Genomic DNA, 25,313 nt, shown 5'->3' with positions numbered 1-25,313 from the left:
CAGAAATAAGAAGAAGCAAACATGGCAACCACTTGCGAACTGTATCCATTCTGCTAACTGTGGATGTTTTCGTAACACAGTTTCGTTCCTTCCTACGTCCACATCTGCCGTTCAGCTCAGAGGATGAAATGTGCAAGTGCTGCATGAATACAACAATTTTTAGAGCATCAGGAGCCATTTGGAATTACGTCATAAAGCAGTCCACTTCCTTTGTTTGAGCACGGTTGCATTCACAGCTCCCACGGACCGTTCCCGGGTACACATGAATCTTGCCCCAGACCACCTCTTCAAGCGGACATGTCACTAGTGATAAACCACCCTTAGGTTATGAGTTGTGTCCAGACAAGACAATACTTATTAAAAATAAGTATTGTCTTGTCTGGAGGTTTCTGGTAATGCAAATAGTTTTGAGTCTTGATCCAACAGAGATGACAGGAATTTCATTTTATAGTCCAATGAGCAAAATAAAAAATAATTAAGAAAATCCATCACACCAGTTTTAATTTGTGAAAACAATATCCTGCTCACATGCTAATCCACAGAGCTCACCGTGACCAGTTTCATTTGAACTACAGTCTACTGGATATATATATACCCTACAGTAACTGTAACAATGTAGATAGATTGATTTATTCCTGATGAGATCAAATCAAAAGGCACAACCATGTTCTGGTAGTTTTTTATGTTTGTATTACCTTTTTTATGTCATGTGTGTGGTTTTAATATAAATCATATTCACATTTTTAACACAGCCACATAAAAGCTTTTAAAGTTCCTTAATATTCTTTGTATTTTATTCGTCTGTGAAATGAATTACTAAAATCAATTTTTAAGCTCAAATTAGACAGATGGATGGGAAAGAAGGGGAGAGAGATATCAAGAGGTACAAAATGTAACTATAGGTTGGCAGCCATAACCATAGATGTTGGGGTTAAGTGTATGAACATTTCCCCATGGCTACCAAGGCATCCCTGTATCTCTTTTATATAAACATAGTCAACACCTAAATGTTTTATCACTATGTGTCTGAATCCCTTCATTATCACTTGATGCTTTTGGCTGTAAACATTCAGGACTCTTGCTAACAATGTGGTAGCAAGCTAAAGCTAGCATTGAGCTGAGACAGTGATTAAACATAGCTGAATATAAAGCTTGCATATAAAGCTAAATCAAGACAGAGAAACATTTTATTTTAAATCCGCCTCTTCATAATAAAGAGTTACTGATGGAGAGTATCATCCAGTAAGAAGAACAGTCCTTTTAAAATCAAGACAATTGATATTACTGTTTGTAATTCAATAATAATAATAATTTTAATACAACAGTATCATTTGCAACTCTTGTATAAAATGTATCAGATTTAATTGATTTAAATAAGATTAGCATTATAAGCATAAGCATTATAAACTAGGGAATTCGTGATGTAACCTAGGTAACGGCTGACATCACAATGTAAGCTTAGAACTAGAATTTAGAACATGCCACCTCATAAGGACAGAAACTCAAGATAAACTTAGTGAGAGGAGAAGCAGTCATTTCAGTAGTAGCAGCAGTGAGGATCATACTGAGATATTGAGAAAGAAATTTGCATTGAACCTAACAGTACCAGAAGTAAAGAAAAATTGAAGATGGACACTTTTCATAACCCAACTTGTTTGGTGGTAAGTCTTTATTTTAATGTTTCGTAGTTGAAGAAAAACAGCAAACACAAATAACCTGAATTTTCCCAGAAGGATTAGTGTTGGTTGGTAAAAATATTTATCCATTTGTAAATGCTAATTTGAACTATATTAAGGCTCCTGTGAGGAACATTCGGTTTGAAAAACGTATCTTTCTGCTGATTTTGTCCTGTAGCCTACATGTGTACAATATGTCGTTTTTTCACACAATCAAACAACTTCCAACAACTTTCTTGATAGTTACGTTCATGGGTGATTTTATGTTTCTAGATGGATCTCCATCTACCTTATATGCTCCAACAGCAACCAGAAGCAGAAGGCATAGAGATGTACCAACTGGCACAAAATGCTTATCAGCCTCACGGAGACATGATTCCTGTGGACAGCCAGGAATACTATCAACTCTCCTATGAGGAAAGCCAATGGGAGAATGGCAGAGTATGTGTTGAATTAAGCATTATATACTTTTGTTTTACACACTATTGGATGATGTATGTTTTTTCATTTTTAGAGTACTATTCATACAAGTCCTGTACAAGTGTACAATATGTAGTTTTTTCACCGAATCAAACAATAAACCAGAGTTTGGATGAAGTGAATTAACAGGTAATGTTTACTTGATAGTTGCGTTCATGGGTGTTTCTAGATGGATCTCCATCTACCTTATATACTCCAACAGCAACCAGAAGCAGAGGGAAAAGAGGAAATAACAACAGTTAAAAGTGGACCAGCCACCACAACCAGCGCTGCCAACCTGTCCAATAATTTCTCCAGTCTCATCACATATTAATAAAGCATTAATCAAATATACCCTATGTTAGTACAATTGTTTACATTTTTGACAAAACAATTATATTTGTTTGTAATTTGAAAGCAAAGAACAGGTTTCTGTAAGTACAGCGTACTTCTACCAGAATTTAAAGGCATATTTGTGAATGACAGTTTCTATTTCAGTCATTTCAGCTCTTAAAAAGCTAACTTAAACATCTTCAAGGTTAAATACATTCAACAACATTTCTTTACTGGTTTTTAGGATCAGGGTCAGACCATGCAAAAACCATTTAGTCAGAAAATACATCCTCTGCATGTAGACTTTTCTGTCTTGGGAGATATGATACTTTGTGTGAAAACTTAGCCTAAAATTGCTTTTCTGTGTCTCTCTTTCGCCAGCAGTTATAAAATACTACACCTAGAAAGTTAACCAACTTCAAGCTGCATTCCTGCTCTTTCACTGCAGGTTTTAGCTTCTGGGGACTGTGACTGCATGCATATCATGCTCTCAGTATTATCTCCTGTCATTATGCAAACTCCAACTAAGTCCGAATTGATATAGGTGCAGGTTGGCTCGCTGCTACTGCTGACCTTAAAACGGAAAAGGTTATGACTAGACCTGGACTTAAAAATCACTACGGACAAATTACTCCCTTAACCGCTCTCATAAATCCAAGAGAACAGGCTGGTGACATCACATTGAGGTGCTATCATTCAGCCATACTCTCCTAACCCTTTCCAATTAGTAACACTAATAATGGCTGCCACATTTCTCACTACTGCCCAAAATCAATATTTGCTCATCTGCATTGATCATCGTTTTTCACAAGCTATTGGCTCTGAAATAAATTCTCTATTAATCAGAGGCCAGTGACAATGGGTTGTGAAAGAGGTTGGAGGGACAATCATGCATACAAACAAAGCTTCACACACACATGCTCCCCAAGCAAGTGCAGACAACCTCCACATACACCACTCATGTGCACACATAACCTCTGCATCACAGCAAACATCAGTATACGTGAAAGGTCCTGTGGTTGTCTGGGAGACGGAGAGCGGCGCATTGATCTCAGAGGAGCAGTGATCAAAAGGAGACTGTCTTTGATACGGATATTAATCATAGTCAGGCATGCCAATGCTAATGAATGAAACATCACTTAACAATCTAGCTCTATGCACAAAACACAACATGATGGGTCTACAAAGATGAGATGCACTGAAAACAGGTGACATGTTTTGTTTTTATGTAATACAGTACATTTTGAGAAAAGAGCTAGGTGATATTCACTGCTCAAACAACTAAGCCATGCTATAAAACTGTTTAAAGCCAAGCTTTAATATAAGGATTAAGTGCAAGACTCATAAGTGACAATAATGTTCTGAGAAGAAACTGGTTTGGAATCTTTCTGAAACAAATTTCCTTTTAAACAATTTGCGTTGATTCAACAGATTTAACTATAATATCTAATACTTTGATAATGATTACAAATTAAGCCACTACATGACTTAGTCCCAGTGTCAATCATAAAGTCAAACATTTTCTAAACAATGCATGATTAATAGATGTAAGAAAACAAAGACAAGAGTCTTATTTGGAAATGTTTACAAACTTAAATGACTGCTAAAAAGGGATCAAAAGTGTCTCTTAATCAATAACTGTTAAAATAATGAATAAGGACACAAAGTACTGAGAACATATCTATCAGTTATGAGATTTAACAGTCATCCTCTCTCTCTCACAAACACGCCCTCTGTGTCATACATGTTTGCATAATATGAGAATTGCTCACAGTTATTATAACTCAGAGGTCAAAATCAATTTGTTTAACAATCTGGGGAACCAAATCCCTCAAAGGTCCTATTGCCTAAATTCGTTTTGTTTAGCTAAAGCCTCACCACTGTGTGCCTGCACGGCTTCCTGGCCCTCATTTGCAGGATTTGAGCTAAGCTGTTTAGCTTGACCAGAGAGTGAGCACCATGCTCTGAGGATGGCAGTGTTGGCTGGTGGCTTGTAACTTGCATGGCTAGTTAAACATCTCTTTGTCCAGCCCAGCCTGAAAGGTTGACTTTTGAGAATCAAGGATTTAGACTCCTATGTTCCAACACCTGATTTACTCTTCAACTTTGTCTATCTGCAAACTTCTCTTTGATATAACAGGAAAGACAAAAAAAAAAATCAGATATGCTTCTTTCTCTCTCTCTATCTCTTAATTTTCTACCTCTACTCTCAGCCAAGACTTCATTCCACTTTCCTTCACACATACTGTCAAATAGAAACTTCCATTTCTAGCAGGAGCGTGGAGAGCTGCACTTCAAAAAGATATTCACCTGGTATTTTGTTGCCTATTGTTGCCAGAGGATTATAGATTTGATTGAGGTTGGATTATTTTCAGATAAACAAAACACTTAAAAGCAGCAGCAGGCAAAAAAACATAAAGGTGGCATTGAAAGGACACAGGCAACTATTCAGTGCTCATGAAAACAGGTGTGTGAAGTAAAAAAACAGTCTGGCATACCATTACCAACGTACTGACAAAAATAAAAACAATCATAAACACACTAACATTTTTCCCAGTGCAACACAGGCACCAAGGCTTAAGCTCACAAGGACCCAGTAAATTAAACAGGAGTGTGCAGATGATACTAGTACCTCCAAGAGGAGGACAAAGCAGTACAGACTCTTGACAGCACAATACTTAGCCCTGAGACACCTAGACAGGAAGACAAGAAGTCAGTATCGCTGTATTGCAGAAAGTCAAGATGCTTTTTCACGGATTTCTCTGTTAGTCAGTAAAGCATTGAGCTACAACTGTAAGGTGACTCCACATACAAGATCTCCTAACATGGACGAAAGTGCACTAAATCTTTTTCTTTAGGTGTTAAGACATGCACAAGCCAAGTATTTTCAGCTTTCAGCTTGTGTATGATTAGTTTGTGTGTGTGTTCATGACGTACACAGAGAGCAGAATGTCAGGCAGGTTTACATTAGTCAGCAGATGCAGTGGGCCACATCATTAGTCACTCTGACACCCACTTCTGGCCCCTGCTTTATTGATGAGGCCAAGCTCAACAACTACACCCTACTTAATGCGCCGACATTCACACGTATACTGTAGACACAAAAGCGCACACATCATCGTCCTCTTCCACACTGTCGTCACTACTGTAAAAGCAACAGGAGGCCTGTTTAGCATCTCAGGTCTCACTCCAGTGGGAAGACACTATACCGGGAAGCAAAACATACTGCTGCTTGTTCACAGAATTAACAGACAGATTTTCTCCCCCCTCCATAATTTATTGGCTGTTCATCTGTCCACAGACCAAACAGCTGATCTGGAACCAAACATCTGCTTAACACCAGAATCTTCAGTGCAGGTTGTGAATGGCGAAACACGATGACAAGGTGCCAAGTGTGTCACGGCAATGAGCTCAAGCCATTTATGGCCTCCATGACTCTGACATTTAGCAGGAAGCTGCAATTTGTCAGCCTCACAGTCTGACTCACACATCCACAAGCGGGGACGTTCATGAAAACACATAACCATCAGAGAAAATGAATGATGCATTTGTGGATCCCCTCACTACCATAAAATGACTCCTGGAAATATATGATGACAATAAAAATGATGAAAAACAGGTTGACGTTCTTCTTGTAAAACTCAATCTACGCCACTCCATGACCTAATAAAGTAAAGAAAATAACAGCCCGGGGCTACAGGTTGAATTGGTATTAGGACTAACTATGAATTCATGTTGGTTTCTAAAAAGTGTACGTTAATAACATACTGTATAGATAGATAGATAGATAGATAGATCATTGATCCCAGGTGAATTATTTTAAAGCTGACCACATTTTTCCCAAATCCAAAAAAAAAAAGCAAACGACCTATTCTTCTCTGAAAATTGAGAGCTTTTTGACATTCAGCGTCAGAGCCTTTGTTACAAGAGGCACTCAGTTTTCAAAGCCAGAAACTAGTGTTACTCATGAGGAGTTAGTGAAGGAGGAGGAGGAGGAGGAGAAACAGCTCTCAAAATGCAAAGTCACTGTTTGGTTCCTACTGAACAGAAAAGAAAACATCCCCTCTATCCACAGGGCAAGTTGGAAAGCTATAATATATTCTTTGTTTCTCCATTTCCTAGCTAATGCTTTTGTTTCACTCAGGTGCTTTCAATTGTCCCCTTTTTCTCGACAAGCTCATACAATTCCCTGTCTCTCTCTCTCTCTCTCTCTCTCTCTCTTTCCTTTTGATTGGTGATGTATAAAGGGCAAAGAACAGCCCAGCCATTAGTGAGAGAGAATATCTTGTTGGCTGCTTGTGCCCCAGAAAAATACAGACAACACAGTGAGCGCACGCAGGCGACTGAAATGTGCACTTTCTCCAAATTCTCACAATATTCCTGAAGGTTTATGAAGCACCTCTTGGAAAAAGGTATGGCCAAGATTTGTGAGCAGTTGAGGGTTTCTCAGGCCTCGGAGTCAAACAACATATTTCAAATCATAACCAAACAGTCACTCGCAAAAAGCCGAGCAAACAGCTGGACGCATGTATGCACTTACACATTCACCCACACTGACATACACAGCATTGCATCCAGATAAAAGAGGTGTCTGCTCTGTTCTTACCCGAGTGTTGTCATAGTAACGATGGTGTACCAGAAGGAGGCTGGGATGCTGGTGAATTTGCTGGAGCTTGAACCCTTCTCTGCGTAGAACATGACGGTAGCAAAGATAATTATGGCCATAGTAAGGGAGAAGAGCAGGAAGCCCAGCTCCGAGGCACAGCTCTTCAGCGTGTAGCCCAGGATGCGCAGGCCCTGCGAGTGACGGGAGAACTTAAAGATACGGAACACGCGGAAAACCCGAAGTGTCACAAAAGCGCCGCTCACATCCTCATTGTCAGTCATCACAAGGCCGATGTAGTAGGGCAAGATGGCCACAACATCAATGATGCTCATGACCGACCTCATGAAGCGATAGCGGCTTGGGGCGGCAAACAAACGCATCAGGTACTCCACGGTGAAGATCATGACGCAAGCCGTGTCCATGCAGAAAAAGGCCACAGTGTAGCGCTCACCACATGGCACTTCCTTCATATTGGGTGATGAGCCACAGGGCACCGTCTCTACCACGTTGGTTATAACAGAGACAGCAATGAAGAAACCAGTGACATAATAGAAGACAAGGGCCATGGTGGAAGTGTGCGGGTTCTCAAAGGCCCGCCACATGGTCTCCCTTAAGGTCATGTTGGGCAGCTTAGCGTCTTTGTTGTCCTCCTGGTCATCCATGAGTCGCTCTGCATTCTCTCTCTTCCGATCCTTGTACTCTTCGTAGCAGCAGTCGCCAATGATCTCGGGGATGATGCCGAAGAAAGCCAGCTCCTCATCATAGGAGGATATGCACTCAGCGCGTGGGTAGTGGAGCTTTCCCGTCCGGTAGAAGTTAAGGACGCTGCGAAACATGTCAGGGTCCCTATCAAAGAAGTACTCTTTGGTCTCCTCATTGTAGAAGAACTCCTTCTCTGAGCTCCCCAGCAGGGTGTCAGGATATCGGTCCAAGGTGTTCTTCCAGGTCTGGAATCGCCGTCCACTGACGTTGAGAATGATTAGCTCATCCTGACGCTTGCTTTTCTCAATTGGTGCCACTGGCATAGGCAAGTTGGCCACAGGCATCCAGCCGATTGCTGCTGCCCGGGCAAAGGGAAGCCATGCCGCGACTCCCGCCGCCATGCTGTGTCCGGCTTGGGGCTTAGGGGGGAACAAGTCCAGCACCTTCACAACCAGCTTGACTTCAACTCATTCACCATCTACAGGGGAGAAAGTGAGGAGTGAGAGGGTTTGTGACGACAGGAAAGGACAGAGGTGATGGGACTTTTATTCTACTGAGGAAGAGAACTCAAAAAGAAAGGATAGACTTGTTTCATAAAAAGGTTAATATAATTAGAAATTAGTTAGGCGATTAAAAAAGAAATGTTGTAACAATGACGATCAAAAAAAAAACCAACTCATACCCTAACAAGGCAGTCTTGCTGTGAAAGCAGAAAATATCAGTGGAAAATCCATTTAAAATCCCACTTAAATGTGAGAAAGCTTTGGAGTGCATAATAAAGGGTATTAGATTTTTGATGAGATTGTGAGCTTTAATGTGATTACAGGAACATACTGCAACTTCCACTAAGCATCATCTTCCCTATAATTACTTTAAGGCTGTATTTCTCACATCCCCACTATTGAGTTACAGGTCAGAACAGAAGCATCCCTTCTCTGAGCCACTCTTCAGTGTATCCTACAGTTTAACTGAAGGCAAGCAAGCAAATGAACTGCATCATAAAATATGACATAATGACAGTTCATGTGTTGAACTCTTTCCTATAAACATGCACATCCACGAGGCTATAGCCTGGTATAGACAGAGAGAGATAGCAAGGGACCAAAAACCTGTTGAGTTCGAACTACAAAAACAGAAGATGCACCTTTACAGTATTTAGTCAAATGTGGGGTAATGGTCAGGAAGTTCAGGGTATTAGAAACAAATATATTACCATTTAGTTGCATGTTCCAAGAATTTTTGACAAATCTAGCTGACAAATAAGGGGACTCGTGTCCAACAAGGAAGAAGCAAATAAGCGATAGTCTACAATTCGACTAACAGGTTGATAACTAAAATACAAGGCTATCATTTTTTTCTCTTTTACAGTCGTCGTCAATTACTCACCGATGCAAAATTCTCCATCCAAAGAAACACGACCTTCTCCTAGAGCAGTTTAGTTAGGCTAATAGTCGTAGGTTTGGTTATTTCTCAAAGCGTATCTGGAGGTTTTGGGGGTGGGGGGGAGGGGGTGGGGGGGGGTTTACAGGAAATAAGTTATAAAAACCGAAGAGGACAACCACATTAGACGAACGCTTCAGCTGGAGTGAGGGCGGAGAAGTACCGGAGAAGGACGTACCACAGCTGTTTCAATTCAGTTTCCATTGTGCGCGAGGGGAGAAACGATGAGAGGACTCCGCGCGTGAACACCGACTTACGTTGGCTTTTTGGGATGAGTGGTGGGAAGAGACGGAAGAGGAGGGAGGAGGAGCGCTCTCTCCCTTTTCCCTCCCTCTCTCTCTCTCTCTCTCTCTCTCTCTCTCTTTCTACGCAGAGCGAAAACTGCATTTGGGCTGTACAAAAACCTCGTTCAGAGCTTACAATGATGCGAAGAAACTGGGTTACTCACTCTGAGGAAAAAAACGCTTCAACCCTCCATCCTCGCTCAAATTTCATTGACAAAAGTGTCTCTTTCCCTCTGACTAAAAATGTATAAGCAACCTCCCATTCATACAATATGTTCTTCTATGACGAACTGATAGATTTTCTACATATCAGAGGCAACTGCTGCCAGCTGAGTTATGATACAGAATTGTGTCCCAGCAGGGGCGTAGCTAAGACTTAAAGGGCTCCGGCAGTCGGCCCTTCCGAAAAAAACACAAAGTATTGATTAAGGTCCCATCTTGACGCTCTCTGCTTTGGTCATGTAGGGAAGATGTCCTTTTAATGGCTAAACGCTCAGCTTTTGTAAACCCATCTGTAACTTACTGTGTTCATCTGTTGCATGGTGACAATTTTTTATGCTGCCTTCACAGCCTACTCCCCCGAAATATCGCATTTACCATTTTTGGGCACATGAACAGCCCTCCTAAATCATGTTTACGGGTGGGAAATTTAGATGACAGAAGTGTTGCTGAGTTGTGACGTTTTATGGCCAGCAAAAATGGCAGACAGCTTGGAAACAGGGTCAATAATTAACGGAAAACATTATATGTTTTGTTATATTGTTCATATAAGCTGTCTTTTATTTTAAGTAGTTTCACATTCTAGTTTAATGCATCTATTTGCTGTAAAAAGGAAGCAAAATTTTAACTTTAACACATGTCAGGTGAATATATTAACACTGATAACAATGTTTACTTGATGAGCATTCCACAAATTAGTTCTGTGCTACTTGATTTTGAAAATTAAACATCATCCACGAAAACATTTTTGAGAAGTACAATGATTCAGAGGAGCACATACAGTTTTTTTTTTTACTAAAAACAGCTGGTTGGGTGCCATAAACAGGGCACCATCCCCACCTCATTGGTGATGACAGAGGCAACAAAAATAATGATCTTCAACAGATGTAAACGATCCAAAAACCTGATCTCAAATAAACCAGTTTAAAAACCTATTTAACTCACACATGTAGAACTGATCCAAACAACAGGATACATTATTGGATCAAAAATGTAGTCGACCTGACGTACCAAAAGAGAGAGCGAAAACTGGCAAATAAAAGAGAAATAGACAAGCAGTTGCAGGCAGAAAAAAAGCAATTTCATTATCTACTGATAATCTTGATTTAATCTCTTGATAACCTCTCTTTTGCCTATATATTTTTTTAATTGTTTTTTTCAGCATAAGTCTGTTTCTGTGTAAATACAGTGAGAGTGGGGGAAGGGGGGGGGGGGGTCACATTTCATGCAACTATACGAATACCTAACAGATGAAATAAACTCTGACTCTGATAAGGCCTACAAAAATACAGAATCTGACCTGAGACCTTTGACCTTGAGCAGAAAAGTAAGCCCCGACCAGACTGAATTAGATTGAAGATACTATGGATCAAAATGAAGAAAATATTTTAGACTTACTTGAAGTATTTGTGTATTTGGCAAGTTAAAATGACCAAATTTAAAGCAAAAAAGAAACATATTAATATTAATATTTCCTTAGAATTATTGAGAATTTCCAAATTACATACATTTTCTGTTCTGTTTCTGTTGTAGTCGGATCTGGTAACTCTTTTTGCTGCTTTTAATTAAAAAAAGCCTCAATACCTCAGAACTATAGTCCTGTGAAGAACACAGGGTTTTCAGAGGATCTCTAGACTTATAGACACTACCTTACCTTTATCTATATGCTTAATCAATGATGCTGTTATGCATCTGGATATTTGGCCAACTTGCATTGCTGTTAATGTGTCTCACTGTGCTTTAAAATGACCTCTCATTGTCTAAGCATGGTCTGAATGAACAACATTCGGGCAGGTATAGTTGTAATGGTTTAAACTTATTAAGCAGGATTGGTCTTGGATGGACTCAGCACACCTGATATCTGTCTCCCCACCCACACAGTGTCTTCTGCCTGTGCTACTGGATGCAGACAGAAAGCTGCAAAAAGTGGAAAGAATAATAACAATAATATCATATCTCTTCAGCAAGTGTAGTGTGAGCAACTGTATTTCTCAGCCCTTGATATTTTCATTTTGCATTCTTTTCAGGGGGGCTCGTGAGTCTACAGAGTCTTGTTATCATCTCTTCCAGTAAGTTTACTCATGAAAGCAAAGTAAAACAAGAGGCCTGTTGTGGAAAAGCTCTGAGCAATCATGGTCTGCACTATGGTGAAGTAGGTGAAGCAGCAGCAAGTAAGTAGCCTATAAGTATACTTTTCTGTGACAATAATGCCCATGTCTGGTCATAAATGAGCACATTTTAAACACACAATGCTGTAAAATGACAGTATATTTATACTGGATGGGCTTGCTCTCTATGTTTTTGACTTGACTATAGAGTTAGTTAATATTCTGATGGATTTACAGGAGTTGATCCAGTTTTGACATTTTCAGGGTTTAACTGAAACATTTTCAATCAAGCCTGAAGTATGTGAATAAGCCATCGATGCCAAAGCTTATAATAGAATGGAGAACGATTCCAGCAAGAAACATGGTCATTTATATTCAGCCTCAGCAAGAGTCAATGTCTTTGTCCCCACATTATTCAATGCTTTGTAGAACAATATGCAGCCCTAATTGAGTCAACAGGGATCCTATTCCTCCGTATAGTCCCCTGGAATATAAATAGGGTCAGGCCATACAGCCCAAACACTTGTGGTTGTCTTAAAATGGTTAGATTGATATACATGTTAATAATACGAAAAATAAATACTTCTGCAGACTCCATATTTCTCACAATAAAAATCAACGCAAGTATAGAAATGACAAATTGCTTGTAAATGTTATTTAGACATGCAGCTCAACTAATTCAAATGGACACACACACACACACACACACACACACACACACACACACACACACACACACACACACACACGTTCTGTAAGACACGTAAACACAGAGACATGCACACTGTGGCTGGCCTTTTCAACCGATGAGTCTGTGAGCGATTCCAATAATTCAAATGTCACTGAATAACAAGGTGGGTTGAATTTCATGGTCAACTGCCCTCTGTAATTATCTGAAGACACTGTGCTGACATTAAAATTATAAATCCCCTCTGTCCTGAGGTGCCTTGTGAAGCAAGCTATAGTTTCAGTGAAAAAGCGGAATGCTAAATAGTTGTCATAGTATTGGAGGGGTAAGTCATTCCCAGCAGTGCTACACATCCTAATAAATCAGATTTCCAAATGACTTTAATTATTACTAGTTATTATCATACTGTATTGTGACTTCAAGAGTTTCCTTAGCTTAAATAGAAAAGAAAGGTTTTGAGAATTGTGCTTGTAGGAGCCAAGTTACATTCATACAATGAATGAATTTGAATTAATGAATTTTATTTTATTATTGTGTCATGCATGCATTAGCATGCCCAACCCACAAGGGCTTACAAGACACCAATATAAACACACAAACAGACCAAAAACCAAAAATAGATGCCAAACAATACTAACAATATAAACCATCCTGGTGTTTCCTCCAAAAGCAGGCAAAAGAAGTACTCTCAGTTCCTCATAAAAGAGACAATACAAAAGAAAATGAGATTCACTCTCAACTTCTCCTAAATCACAAAGTTCACAAATTCTCTGTTCTTCTGGATACATACATACATGTTAAAGTAAATAAATAAGCAGTGTAATTTTGGGTTGAAAGTTAATCTTTATTTTAGGGATTTCATTGTATAAGTTAAGTTATAAAATGTATTAAAAAAGTTAAAGGCAGTATGGTTTTGCTGTTAGAGCAGTGAGTTAGGTTACCGTCACTTTAAGAGAGAGAGAGAGCTCTTTAGAGACAATGTCAGTCAAAATATTTTTTTCTATCAGTCTTTATACATTTACTTTCAACATTTGGCAACTTAATATAAAGGTTTATTAACATGAACTCGCCTTTGGAGCCACCTCCATGTGGCCATTCCAGGAACTTCAGTTTGGCTTTACTTTTCATCTCTTTGCCTCCAACCTAATCCAGTTAATGTATATGTCTGTCCTTATTTCACTCCTCTTTCATGCTTTTACCTTGATGTCCCTGCTGACTGCTAATTTTCACTTCAAGGCTGGCACCAAAACGGCAACAACACTATTTAAATGCATAACCCTTATTTACCTTGTTTGCACTTTCTTCACCTGAGTGAACTCAACTTTTGTTGTGACGTTTCACTCACTGCACATTTGTTTGCTGGCTTCCTTGAGTTCAATATTCATTAATTCTCAACAACCTGCCTTCTTAGTTTGTCTAATCCCCATTAGGTACCTAAAACCATCCTTTGAGGATTTAGTATCTGACTGTGGTGGAGTTTATCCTTGGTGTGCCAAACACTGACTTGGCAGGCCCTGTGTACTGTTTAGTGGCACAGGGGGTTATAGATGTGCTATTGGCCTTCTTCCAGCACACAATGAGACTAAGACAGCAGATACTGCACTCATGCCAAACCTGTTAAATATCACGCTTTGTCTACTGATGCCCAAACTGTGTTGGCTCTCAAAGAGGGTTCAGAATAACAGTTGCCAGATCAGACTCCGGAGATACCTCAAATCAACTTTTCATTTGACTGTACATCACTGTGCTCATTTCAGGAAAGTGAGCACTGATGAGTTTTTGCTCCATGATAGGGTGGCAGATTTTTTAGATTGTTTAAGCTCACAGATCAAGGACAAAAACAAAATGTTCAGTGTGCTACAGAAATGTCATATACTCACTATATAACTTAAATTCCATTTGCTCATATCGACATGTAAGTCTGAGTTTGCATTGAGCAAACAGGCTGGAGGACAATTTTCTCCCTCAGACAGGGATGCAGGAAAAAAAGCCCTGAAACCTACCTCTGACTTCCTACTCCCAATTTTCTCATTCATCACTTGGTTTCTTGGGGCAGAGCAATCAGAGGTGTAAAGAGGTCATTGATATTCCACACATATACTGATCCTCACAGAATATCTTGTACTTACATACACACCACTCCCTGTAAACATGAAATACCCTACAGTAACAGCATCATGTAATATTCTCGGTGAAGGAGGTCGCCTGTACAGTATTGTTTAATTAAAGATCGTTCGTGATATACAGAGGCGCTGCTTGTCAACAGGAAAGGCAGGCAACTGCTTGGGGCCCCAGGCCAGAAGGGGGCCCCAAACAAACTTTAAACCATAGCATTGCCTCAGAATGTGCAAATTTTGCAACGACAATAGGAAACCTGCGTAAGAGGGACACCTTATAACTTTCAGAGGCACCATGTAAAATGTCTACTTATACATTTTTCACACCTTTACCATCAATGGCATCTTAAAGGGATACTTCAACCTTTGAAACATGAATCTGTATTGACATTGGGTCATATATGTAGTAGAAATGTGAAATCAATTTTGAAGTTGGTGCCTTCTTGGCCGAGAAAAGGCAGAAAGTGTCTTTTTGGCTCATGTGGATGAAAGACACCAAATCCCAGAATGCACAGCACCGCAGGCCACTCCCACTAAGGTCCTCTAGTTCAGAATCAGAAATACTTTATTAATCCCAGAGGGAAATTCGATCGTTACAGTTTCTCCAAAATATACAGTATAGCAGTAGAAATAAAGTAATAAAAACATTTTCAGACATATTTACTTCAACAGATTCCAAGATTTCTTCCAGAATTGATCTTGGAAATTCCTGGCAGAAAACAGTCTCTATGTCTGTGTCCATGGCAGACAGTGAGAGCACCAACACTACCAGTCCGCCCCAGCTCGAGCCGGCCTGGGCTCCTCGTCCTCACCACCGCTGACAGGCAGGCCTTATGTCTCGGCTGCTGAGCTGGCAGCGGCCGGCGGTGGCCAACAATACAGCAATATAGCCGCGAGACGGTTGCTGCCGACAGGCCGGTCTTGTGTCGCAGCGGCCATTGATCTGTGATAGGTCTGTAGCTTCAGTGGTCGAAAATATGAGGAACTAACGTTGTAGTTTCACCCAGCTAACCGCAACAGCTTCTAGTGACACAAAAAACGTCATTTTGCGTCACTGGAAGCTCCTTTTCAGAAATACAAAGATTTCCCATCTCAGTGGAAAATACTACCAGGTTTCTAATGATACAAAGCTTAATGCAAATTGGTGAGGTATCCCTTTAAATTATTGTGCAAATATGTCTTAGTGTTTTGCCTGCAAGATACGTTGATAAACTGGTCTTCAGGGAAGGTAAGTCATGCAAAACTGAACGGTTTAATAACCTGCAAACAGAACAGGTTTGTGTGTCCCTCTTGCAGGAAAATTAATTATAGCATCGTCTTTTGCTGATAAACAGAGCAGAAGACTTGAGTGCAGCATCATTTTTCCTTCACTATGTCTCTGGGAGAGTAATCTCTTTTGTTTTGTTTTTCATGATTTGCCTGAAACTTTGGAGACTGCGTAACTGCGGACTTTATGAAATGAAGAGTGTTTTAATTGATTTTGAAGTGTTGCTTAGAGACCATTACTTGGCATCCCATTAGAGCATTATGAGTATATTATAATGGAATAGGAACATGATTTAAAGTTGATTATGGATATGGTTTATTTAGGCTTATTTAAGAACATTAAGGACTATGAGTTCATGACTAAGGGCTCGCATTGGGGCTACATCTCTTATTAAGGTTTTTCTCACTCACACAATTACGCATGAACGGTGTCTTTATATAATTAATCTATCATTTTCTTAATGTATGCAGTTGGATCAACTTTACAACCCAAACAATGTCTTAAGTACTACCTGAGCAGTAATGAAATAAAAAGCAAACCTCTTTCACAGTGTTTTCCCTAAAGAATAGCACTTAGCATGTAAGTAGCATCTACCTGTCAGAGTCCTACCACCACATTTACGTTGAACAGACCCACTTTTCCCGTAATCACTCACAGTCAGCATTGAAAACAGAGCCAGAGGCACACACTCCAGGTCTAACCTTTTCAGGGCAACACACACACACACACACACACACACACACACACACACACACACACACACACACACACACACACACACACACACACACACACACACACACACACACACACACACACACACACACACACACACACACACACACACACACACACACACACACACACACACACACACACACACACACACACACACACACACACACACACACACACACACACACACACACACACACACACACACACACACACACACACACACACACACACACACACACACACACACACACACACACACACACACACACACACACACACACACACACACACACACACATCCATACAGCAGCATTCTTTACTCTACAAGGCCAGGAACGAAAAACAAAGGATGGCTTTTAGTAGCTTTAATCTAAACACCTTTCACAGATCATTGACACGAGGGCTTTGAAGGGACCAGATAACAAAAGGTATATAAATGATTTAAAAGAGGCTATGAGCTTAACACCCTCACGTTGGCCTGGCACAATGTAAGAACCCTGCCTTTTCTTGTGTTTACTATGTCTATACAAATATTCAAAAGAAAGATATTATCAGAAAAAACATGTATACATGTGAACTGACCCCTAACTGTGCTTTACTTGTTTTATTGTAAGCCATGCCTGTATAGAGTGGCTCTTGTTTGGCAATGGTTGTATAAACTTTGGTTAACCATCTCAGTTGGAGGGATTAACATTATATGTGATACCTTGGCTCATGTGTTAAATTAACACCTGTAGCCTCAGCTGTTAATTCAATTTTAATGCTTATGTTTATTTTATTGTGCAGAGAGCCAAATATAACCAGCTCTGCACATGCTAAATGAATGATGTACAGTCAAACATTCAGTTTTAAACATTACACACCTTTACAATAAATATTGAATAAATAATTGTTTTTTTGTTTTGTTTTGTTTTTTTACAGAATCCTGATTACGTGTCGTAAATTCTACATTTAAAAAATGAGAAGGGCAAAATAAGTAATGCCATCAGTATTGCAAAGTACAAGTGTGACATAACTTTGGGGCATTTTGCAGACACGCTTACTTCTTCAGTACATCTGTTGAAAATATATCTGCAATCACGTAATATCGGCTGATTTCTCTGTGAGGTTTGATGTAAAATCAAAGAAGTTATGTAATTCTGAATGACATCACCACCTTCAATACAAACACAAAGATGCATTCAATGATTTATTCCTTTCTACGATACAAAACTTCCAGTTGGACCAAGGTCAAACAGAAGTGTGTTTCTCCACGGCCCTGCTTTTCGATTCTTTATGACTCATCTCTAATGCTTCTTATTGAGATTAATAGAGCGTTCAGTTCTCATTCCAGAGGCTCCTGTGCATCCAATTATGAAACAAAAAACGCAATCCAACATGGTAAATATCCAGGATCACACAGAGTCATTTTGCAGTTTTTTTGAAAAGGGAAATTCATTAGACGGGGAAAAATACAAGAATAGAACCATTTGATTTTTACCAATCTATGCAGTCATTAAGATCTGAGCATGACAAACTAGCTATTCACTTTTCCGTTGCCTAATTAAAACAATCTGTTTTCAAGGGTGGTTGTCTTTGCTTTAATTCTTATTAGAAGTTGGAAATGTTTTGGTGTGATTACTTAAGTACCTGGTTCTCGACTGCATCCTAATGGTGACGATGGTAAGTAATTATTGAAGGTTAATAAGGGTGCACAGCACTAATCAGGGCAGGTCTGTCTGGTAGAGCAGTTGCTGCCTACTGGCCTTTAATTAATAAAGTCCTAAGGAAAGTAGACTAAAGCTCCAGGAAATCTGTTGGGCAAAATACAAAACAGAAACATACATTTAAATGATTTTACAGTAAAACTAAATTTCACATCAAGGCCTACAAAACAGAATTCAATAATTAAGGTATATTCTAGCTGTCACCATCTTTCATATTTCTTCAAAGCAGAGACGAGTGAATGATGACAGATAAAAGAAATAGTTTGATTGTTTTTCCTCAGACTCTTAACTATACATGCATTGCTTTGGGGTTTAACTTTATATGTGATACTCTTTCCAATCACCCTTGGCAAAGACCTGAGGGTGGACACATTCTGTTATCACATTTAGAATTCTGTCATTTCTTCCTCTTCTCACTTTGATCTCCAGTCCACCGGGCATTAACCTGCAAGTCACAACAAAATAATGGAAGCAAACGAAAGTAGCGCTGTCGCCACAACCTCTGTCACACATGTGAGTGCAGGAACACTCTTAAGACAGTCCACTGAGACAAAGATAGACACGGTCATGTAACACGCACTAGCACAAAAGAGGGAAGAAAAGCACTCTGGTGTTGAGACAGCTTTCTGCCATGGAGGTTGTAGCCACTCACCGGGATTGGCAATGTGAGGAGTGACTTTGACAAGATCAAACCTAACGTGTGGAGAGCTGGCTCTCCTTTTGTAGTAGAGGAGAGCTACTGATGACTTTTAAGGATACAAGCGCACAGAGCAATGGTCATGGGGTGATGGCGAGAGGCTTGGCGCTGATCACACTGTCACTTTTTGGTGGGGAGATGGGGAAGAGGCCAGTGCTTATGCAGTAACCACAGCAACACCGCCCTAAAGAGCAGAAGCACTGATGTTTGAATCTTCATTTTCTGTGTGCATGCAACATTGGAGAGTTGTGTATATAATAACCTGGGCATAAATAAATCAGTGATTGCATGTATGGTCACTTTCAGCCATGCATGTTTATGTGATTATATGTTATATAGAGTGGACATAAATTCATTATTCAGATGTTTGCAAGTGAATGTATGCATGGGAAGGTGGGTTTTGACAGTGCATGATACAGTTTCATTTCTTTTTTATTCTGTGGTGTAAGATTGCTTCCCCGTTGCATATGCATTACTCATTATGTTCTATACATAGTTAATATGGCGGAACATAACCCTGCCATGAGTGATCCGTGGACTAATGAATACATTACACTAAGTGTGGGGAATTCAAGTGGGAATACTGGCCAGGGAAAGCGATTCTATTTTAGTATAAGCAGTTGGAGTAATTTTTACACTTTAATGGAGAGGACAATGTCAATGTCAAAATCCATCCATCAAATTTCAGTGTGCCCTCTGAAGATGTGAACTCACTGTACCTTACAGTGAGTTACCGTTGTCTCGACCATGGCCTGGGAAAGTGAAAGTCTCGCTTGCTGGCTGGCTGACTGGCTGGCTGCATAGATGGCTGGATGTATGGCTGGGTGGATGGACTAACAGGAGGACAGACATACATACAGACAGACGGCAAACAGATAAAGGATGGATGGATGGGTTGGTTGATGGACATACAGAAAAAGGCTTGAAAACATAAGGACTGTTGCATGTGACCCATTTTTCCTTTTTCCTGGGCATGCACAGCCATGTGTGACATCTGTCCTATGTGCTGATTGGCTGATGGCCATCTCAGGGTGTGTGTCCAGGTCGGTAGGGTTCAGTGGGGACTCTATTTGTAGCAGCACTTTGCTGGGACTGTAGTTAGGTTGAAACCGGAGGGAAAAATAATACAGGCTGTCTGATCTTGACATGGTAATATAGAAAAAGAAACATATAGAAAGACATGTATTGCTCCACTTACAGAAAGTTACAGTGACCTTAAAAAATTGAGTTAATAAAGTATTTAATCCCTTAGAAAAGCATTCATAATTAATAAGAGGTTGGAGCCATCATTCAAAGGCATGAGGTGTATTGAAGGATGGGAAACTAAAATCTGTTTTAAATTAGTTCCCACTAATCTGTTATTCAGGAGTGCTGTTTATAAATTCAGGGTTCAAGGCGATTGGAGCACTTTACCAATCTCATCAGAAACACCTCGTTCGATATCCTATTGATGCTGCATTACTTAACTGACCATGTACACCTCTAGTCTCTGAAGTAACTTCCTCACACACATAAACATTTCCCGCCTTTCCCATCGAACATCCCTGAGGTTCAGATCTATGTGTGAAGTGAATCCTAATCCCCCTTGTCTTCATCTTCATCACTTGATGTACAAAGTTAGAAATTCGGGATTTTAATCAAGTGTTAACAAAATCCCTGACGTTGAAATGTGTAAAGAAGAAATACTTTGTTGCAAAAAATAACTTTGAAAGATATCAACCCAATTTGAGTGAATCCGCTGAAACCTCATACTATCTAAAGCCAAACTAGAATGCATTTTTCATGCATTTATAACATACTTTCACTTCATAAAGGATCTCAGCAGGGCCAGTATGGGCTGGAATACCCCCCTACATGGGAGAAGATCATTTGTCAACAGTTCTGCTTGAGTTTTCTGCTCAAGCAGAATCCTTCTGGATTGATGTTGGGTCATTCTAAATAAAACAAAAGAACAAAAGCTACAGCAGCCAAAAACGTTTTTCCTTCTCCTGTTAAACCTCATAACTGTCTTATGTTATCTGATGTTTTTATGTTTAACCTCTTGGGGATGTGTCTGTTTGTCTCTATAAAAACATCTAGAGAGTGTCTTTTGTAACTGTCACTATAATTGCTCAAACAAAAAAAATAAACTAACATTGAAGAAAAACTGTTAAGATGATGTGAAGTAGTTTGAGGCAAGCCCAAGGAGAAGGAGTCAAAAAGCTTAAATGTTCATCAGCATCCATGGACTTGATTCACTTGGATCGTAAGGGAGAGAAAGTGTGCCCTGTGTTACCTATCCTTGGTAAATCTTAAGACGAAAGTTGAAAAAAATGGATAAGAATCACAACTGCAGATGAAGACTTCCTTATTTTTCTCCACTGTCCCAAGCAGATGGTATTATTAACTCACTCTGTGACATCTGTTTATCCTTGAGAGAAAATCACCTCTTTTTTTAAGCAAAGCATATGAACAATTAGCTGTGACCTTATTACAGATTCAGTTAATACATTTGTTCTGTCTAACTGACAACATCTGGTCTATAATTTATCATACTCACTGTATAATTTAAAAGTTGATTTAAACTTCTGTAATATCCAATTTGAACAGTGAAGTTCAGATTACAGCTCTAGAGACATTTTTCTTTCTTCACTCTCAAATGATATGAAATAGAATGGTCTAAGGTGTACTCCGAGAAAAGTGATTTACAGAAAGTTTTTCATTAAGTTTCATTCTCTGCAGAAATATGGTGTAAACTAAGTTAATGGACATACAGGCAACATGTGATTCAGAATTTAAAAAGCCCCTTAAAAGTCCATTCATATAGTGTGTGCTGAGTATCCCAGAGTAATTTAGTAATGGAAAGTCCCAGGGCGGGGAGAGCTGGACTGTATTCAAAGCAGATGAATCCATTTATAATGAGATGTAATCTCATTTACTCAGTGGCATATGGTTTGGTTTGCCAGGCTGCCGTTGTGTTCTTGCTGAAAATGCATTTCTGCTCCAAAACCTGAAAAGAGAGTGGCCTGGTGCATTCAGGAGGCTCTTCTGAAACCTTATTACCATAAATCAGACAGGCATAGTAAAAAAGATTCGACATTGCTAGTGTATCCTTGGATATGTGCTGTTTGCTGATTCAGTGCTTCGCCACATTAGTTGTGTGATGGAGGGACACAAGACATAATGCTGCCAAGTAGAAGGCCACCTCACTTTTTAAGTAAAAATGCAACAATGTAACCTCAACTTCTGACATAAAAAATGGATGAGTTGTTAGAAGATTAGTAATAAGAAAATGTAATATTTTGAATTGTACTTATAGTTACTGCTCTAACACAGTACAGTATCTACCCATCTGGCAAACATTGAGCAGTGATAGCCAGACTTTTACATTTTCTTGAAAAACTCTTCGAAAGTGAATTCAGTCAAAGAATCATGTTGCACTACGATTCTGTATTCTGGATAAGACATAGAAGACGAGAAGACAAGATTATCAAAGTAAGGTGAAACGCCAATCTGATAAAGCCTGTTCCAAAATGAGGGTGAACCTTGTGTTGGCTTTCACAAGTGGACGCGAAGTTTGTCTGCTTTCTGTTGGACAGGCAGGTGCCCAGCTTGACTTGCTACATGAATATTGTCAGCATTAGCTCGATGTTACATTTTTTTTTTGCACAGTTGGATTTGAGCCCATTTCCTTGTATGAATGTCAAGGCAGTGACAACGGACCCCTTAAAACTGATAAATTTAGCAAAACTAGATTTTCCAAAGGAAGACAGAGAGAGGCCAACCCCAGACTAAACCAACACACATTATCCAAAGGGTCAAGTGTACGCTCTTTTCAAACGCACTAGTTCCAAAGAAATCAGTGACTATGTAGTTGTGCAGTCAGTGACTGTATTGACCTGATGATCCTTTTGACATGTCTCTTTCATAATGGTGAAACAACACACATTCCTCATTATGTTTCTTTTGTTTCATTTCAGTTCCCTCAAATCAAACAGCTTCTTTGTTGTGTTTTTTTTTAAATTTTTTTTTTTTAGAAAGACCGCCCCATGAAAGTCCAATAATGCTCCCTGATTTAGATGCCTCTTGGTGAAGACGCTTCTTCCTCAACAGTCTAGGAGGAACCTATAACGAGATGGTGAGATATTCCGTTATTGATCACCTCTGTCAGACCATGGCTGGAAATCACAGGGGCTTACGCTCAATTCATTATGCCAATGATTAAGATGTGTCACCAAGCCTTAGATCTTCATCACATGGATGGAAACTGATAATGACAGGCGCTCTGCTGATGCGCCTCTGTTGCTTTCTCTCAAATGAAGACATTCTACAAGAAAAAAAAAAGTAGTTACACAGAGTGATCTATTGGTCATGCTTTTGTCTACAGAACTTGAATTGATGTCGGATGATGGAGATGGAGTATCTGTTTGTCTCTCTCTGTCTCTTTGTCTGCAATAATCTGAATGTATTACACAGTGGTTACAAAATACCTACAAACTGAAAATGACCTGTTTTTTTTTTTTAATGTGCGAGTCACAGCTCAATTCTGCCACAGCAACACTTAATAATGTGAACATTAGAATATGAGGACTGAAGCAAATGAAGAAACACTGACGTTACCTTCCCAAGTAAGTAGCCACTTTTATATGTAGTTACTCGGTTAGTAACTCAGTTACTTTTTGATAATAGTAACTAGTAAGTGTAACTAGTTACTGCTTTTGATTATGTGCCTAACACTGGTGATAAGTGGCATATGAGTGGAGATACAAAATGAGCCTTCCATTATGGTGACACAACACAATAGTGGGGAAAGTAATACTGGTCACCAAAGCAACATCACCCCCTCCACTCAGTTTGGTGAATGTTTCAGACTTTTACCTGCTGTGTTCACACAGCGACTCTCCCAGACTTTGCAGAGACTTTTTTTTCCCGGAGACTGGCGGGAAAAGTCTCAATGAAGACTTGAGCCTATCAGGGTAATGCTGAGACATTTTTGAGGAGTTCAATGCATGTGTGAAAAAGGTCTTAGTAAAAAAAAAAACATCAACACTCCCTCTCTGATAGTTTGGAAGGGACTGAGAGTTAAGGAAACTTTTGATCTTGTTTTAATCAGCTCCTCTTAAACTCGTCTGCAGGACTTTTATTAGTGACTTGATCCAAGTGATTAGGCAAGGCAGGCTAAGTTTATTATAAAGAACATTCCAGCAACAAGGCAATTCAAAGTGCTTCACAGAAGACTAGTGATTAAATCATTCTGAGGTCATTAATAATCAGTGGATTTGCCCTTTTCTGCAGAACAGACACGCTCAGCCTCTTAAACATAAAAGCAAGGTGTTCTCAAACAAATCCATTCTGTTCTTCCCCAAATCCATGCACACAGAAAAACACACATAAAGCCATAGCTCTCCTTAGAAGTAAGAGGAAATGTACTAACTGTATGAATCCTACAGATGTTTGATTCCCTGCATTAAACACCATCATATCAAGTGAACAGTTTTAGCATTGCCTATACCAACATGGCTGTCTTCTTAGTCTGCTGCATGTGAAGAATTTACATATTATGTAAACCATTTTTCTTTCATTTCTATGCTGTCGGCACTGGCACTGATAATGTAGGTATACATAGAAAATCCATAGAGAGGCCTTTAGAAAGCAGAGGCAGAGATCTGCCAGGATGCATGTAAAAGAGGAGAAATAATTAGTCCCGCCAACAGCATACAGAAACAGTATATGCTCTCAATTCCCATTTCATTGGAAATCGATAACAGGCGCACATCTGAGCAGAAAGTGCTGTTTATTCAGGGACGGGTATCACAAGAGCTGTCACAGTTTGTTGATTTAGCTGAGCCATGTGTGTCCAAATAGAGATAGAGACAAACAGCAAGAGAGATGTGCAAAATACAAGAAGAAGAAGAAGAAGAAGAAGAAGAAGAAGAAGAAGAAGAATAAGAAGAAGAAGTAGAAGAAGAAGAAGAAGAAGAAGAAGAAGAAGAAGAAGTGTACAGGCTGACCAAGCATGTCAGTCCACAGCTGGTGTCTGCCGACAGCTTGCTGTTCCATTTAAGATGAACCCATCAGTTCAGACGGATGAAAGAAGAACAACAGATGAAATAGAAGAGATTTGTTTCATTATGAGAAACCCATTTGGAAGACAAATGCATTGTGAAATCTTCCAAAATGTCACGGTTAAATATTAAGAATAATATTGAAAGTACTGCAGCCAATCATTTCAACTTCTTAAAGGCCCAGAAAACCCCATTTCATCACTCACCTTCTGACAATGAGTAATTTAAC

General features: G+C 39.5%; 1 protein-coding gene across 1 annotated transcript in view; it reads right to left on the bottom strand.

The window, feature by feature from the left end:
• LOC132989289 (potassium voltage-gated channel subfamily D member 3-like) overlaps positions 1–9,527 on the bottom strand; it is a 102,477-nt gene extending 92,950 nt beyond the window's left edge. Inside the window, exons 1-2 of the mRNA XM_061056814.1 lie at positions 9,163–9,527; positions 7,075–8,254 (exon numbers count right to left, since the gene is read on the bottom strand). Of these exons, the coding sequence (XP_060912797.1) occupies positions 7,075–8,177 (1,103 nt within the window). The 5' untranslated portion in view covers positions 8,178–8,254; positions 9,163–9,527. The remainder of the gene's footprint in view (positions 1–7,074; positions 8,255–9,162) is intronic.
• Between the last annotated feature and the right edge of the window lie 15,786 nt (positions 9,528–25,313).

The sequence above is a fragment of the Labrus mixtus genome, chromosome 15 (genome assembly GCF_963584025.1).
Source record: "Labrus mixtus chromosome 15, fLabMix1.1, whole genome shotgun sequence".
Lineage (NCBI taxonomy): Eukaryota > Metazoa > Chordata > Actinopteri > Labriformes > Labridae > Labrus > Labrus mixtus.
The sequence above is the reverse complement of the archived record's forward strand: the minus strand, read 5'-3'. Positions and strand labels throughout refer to the sequence as shown.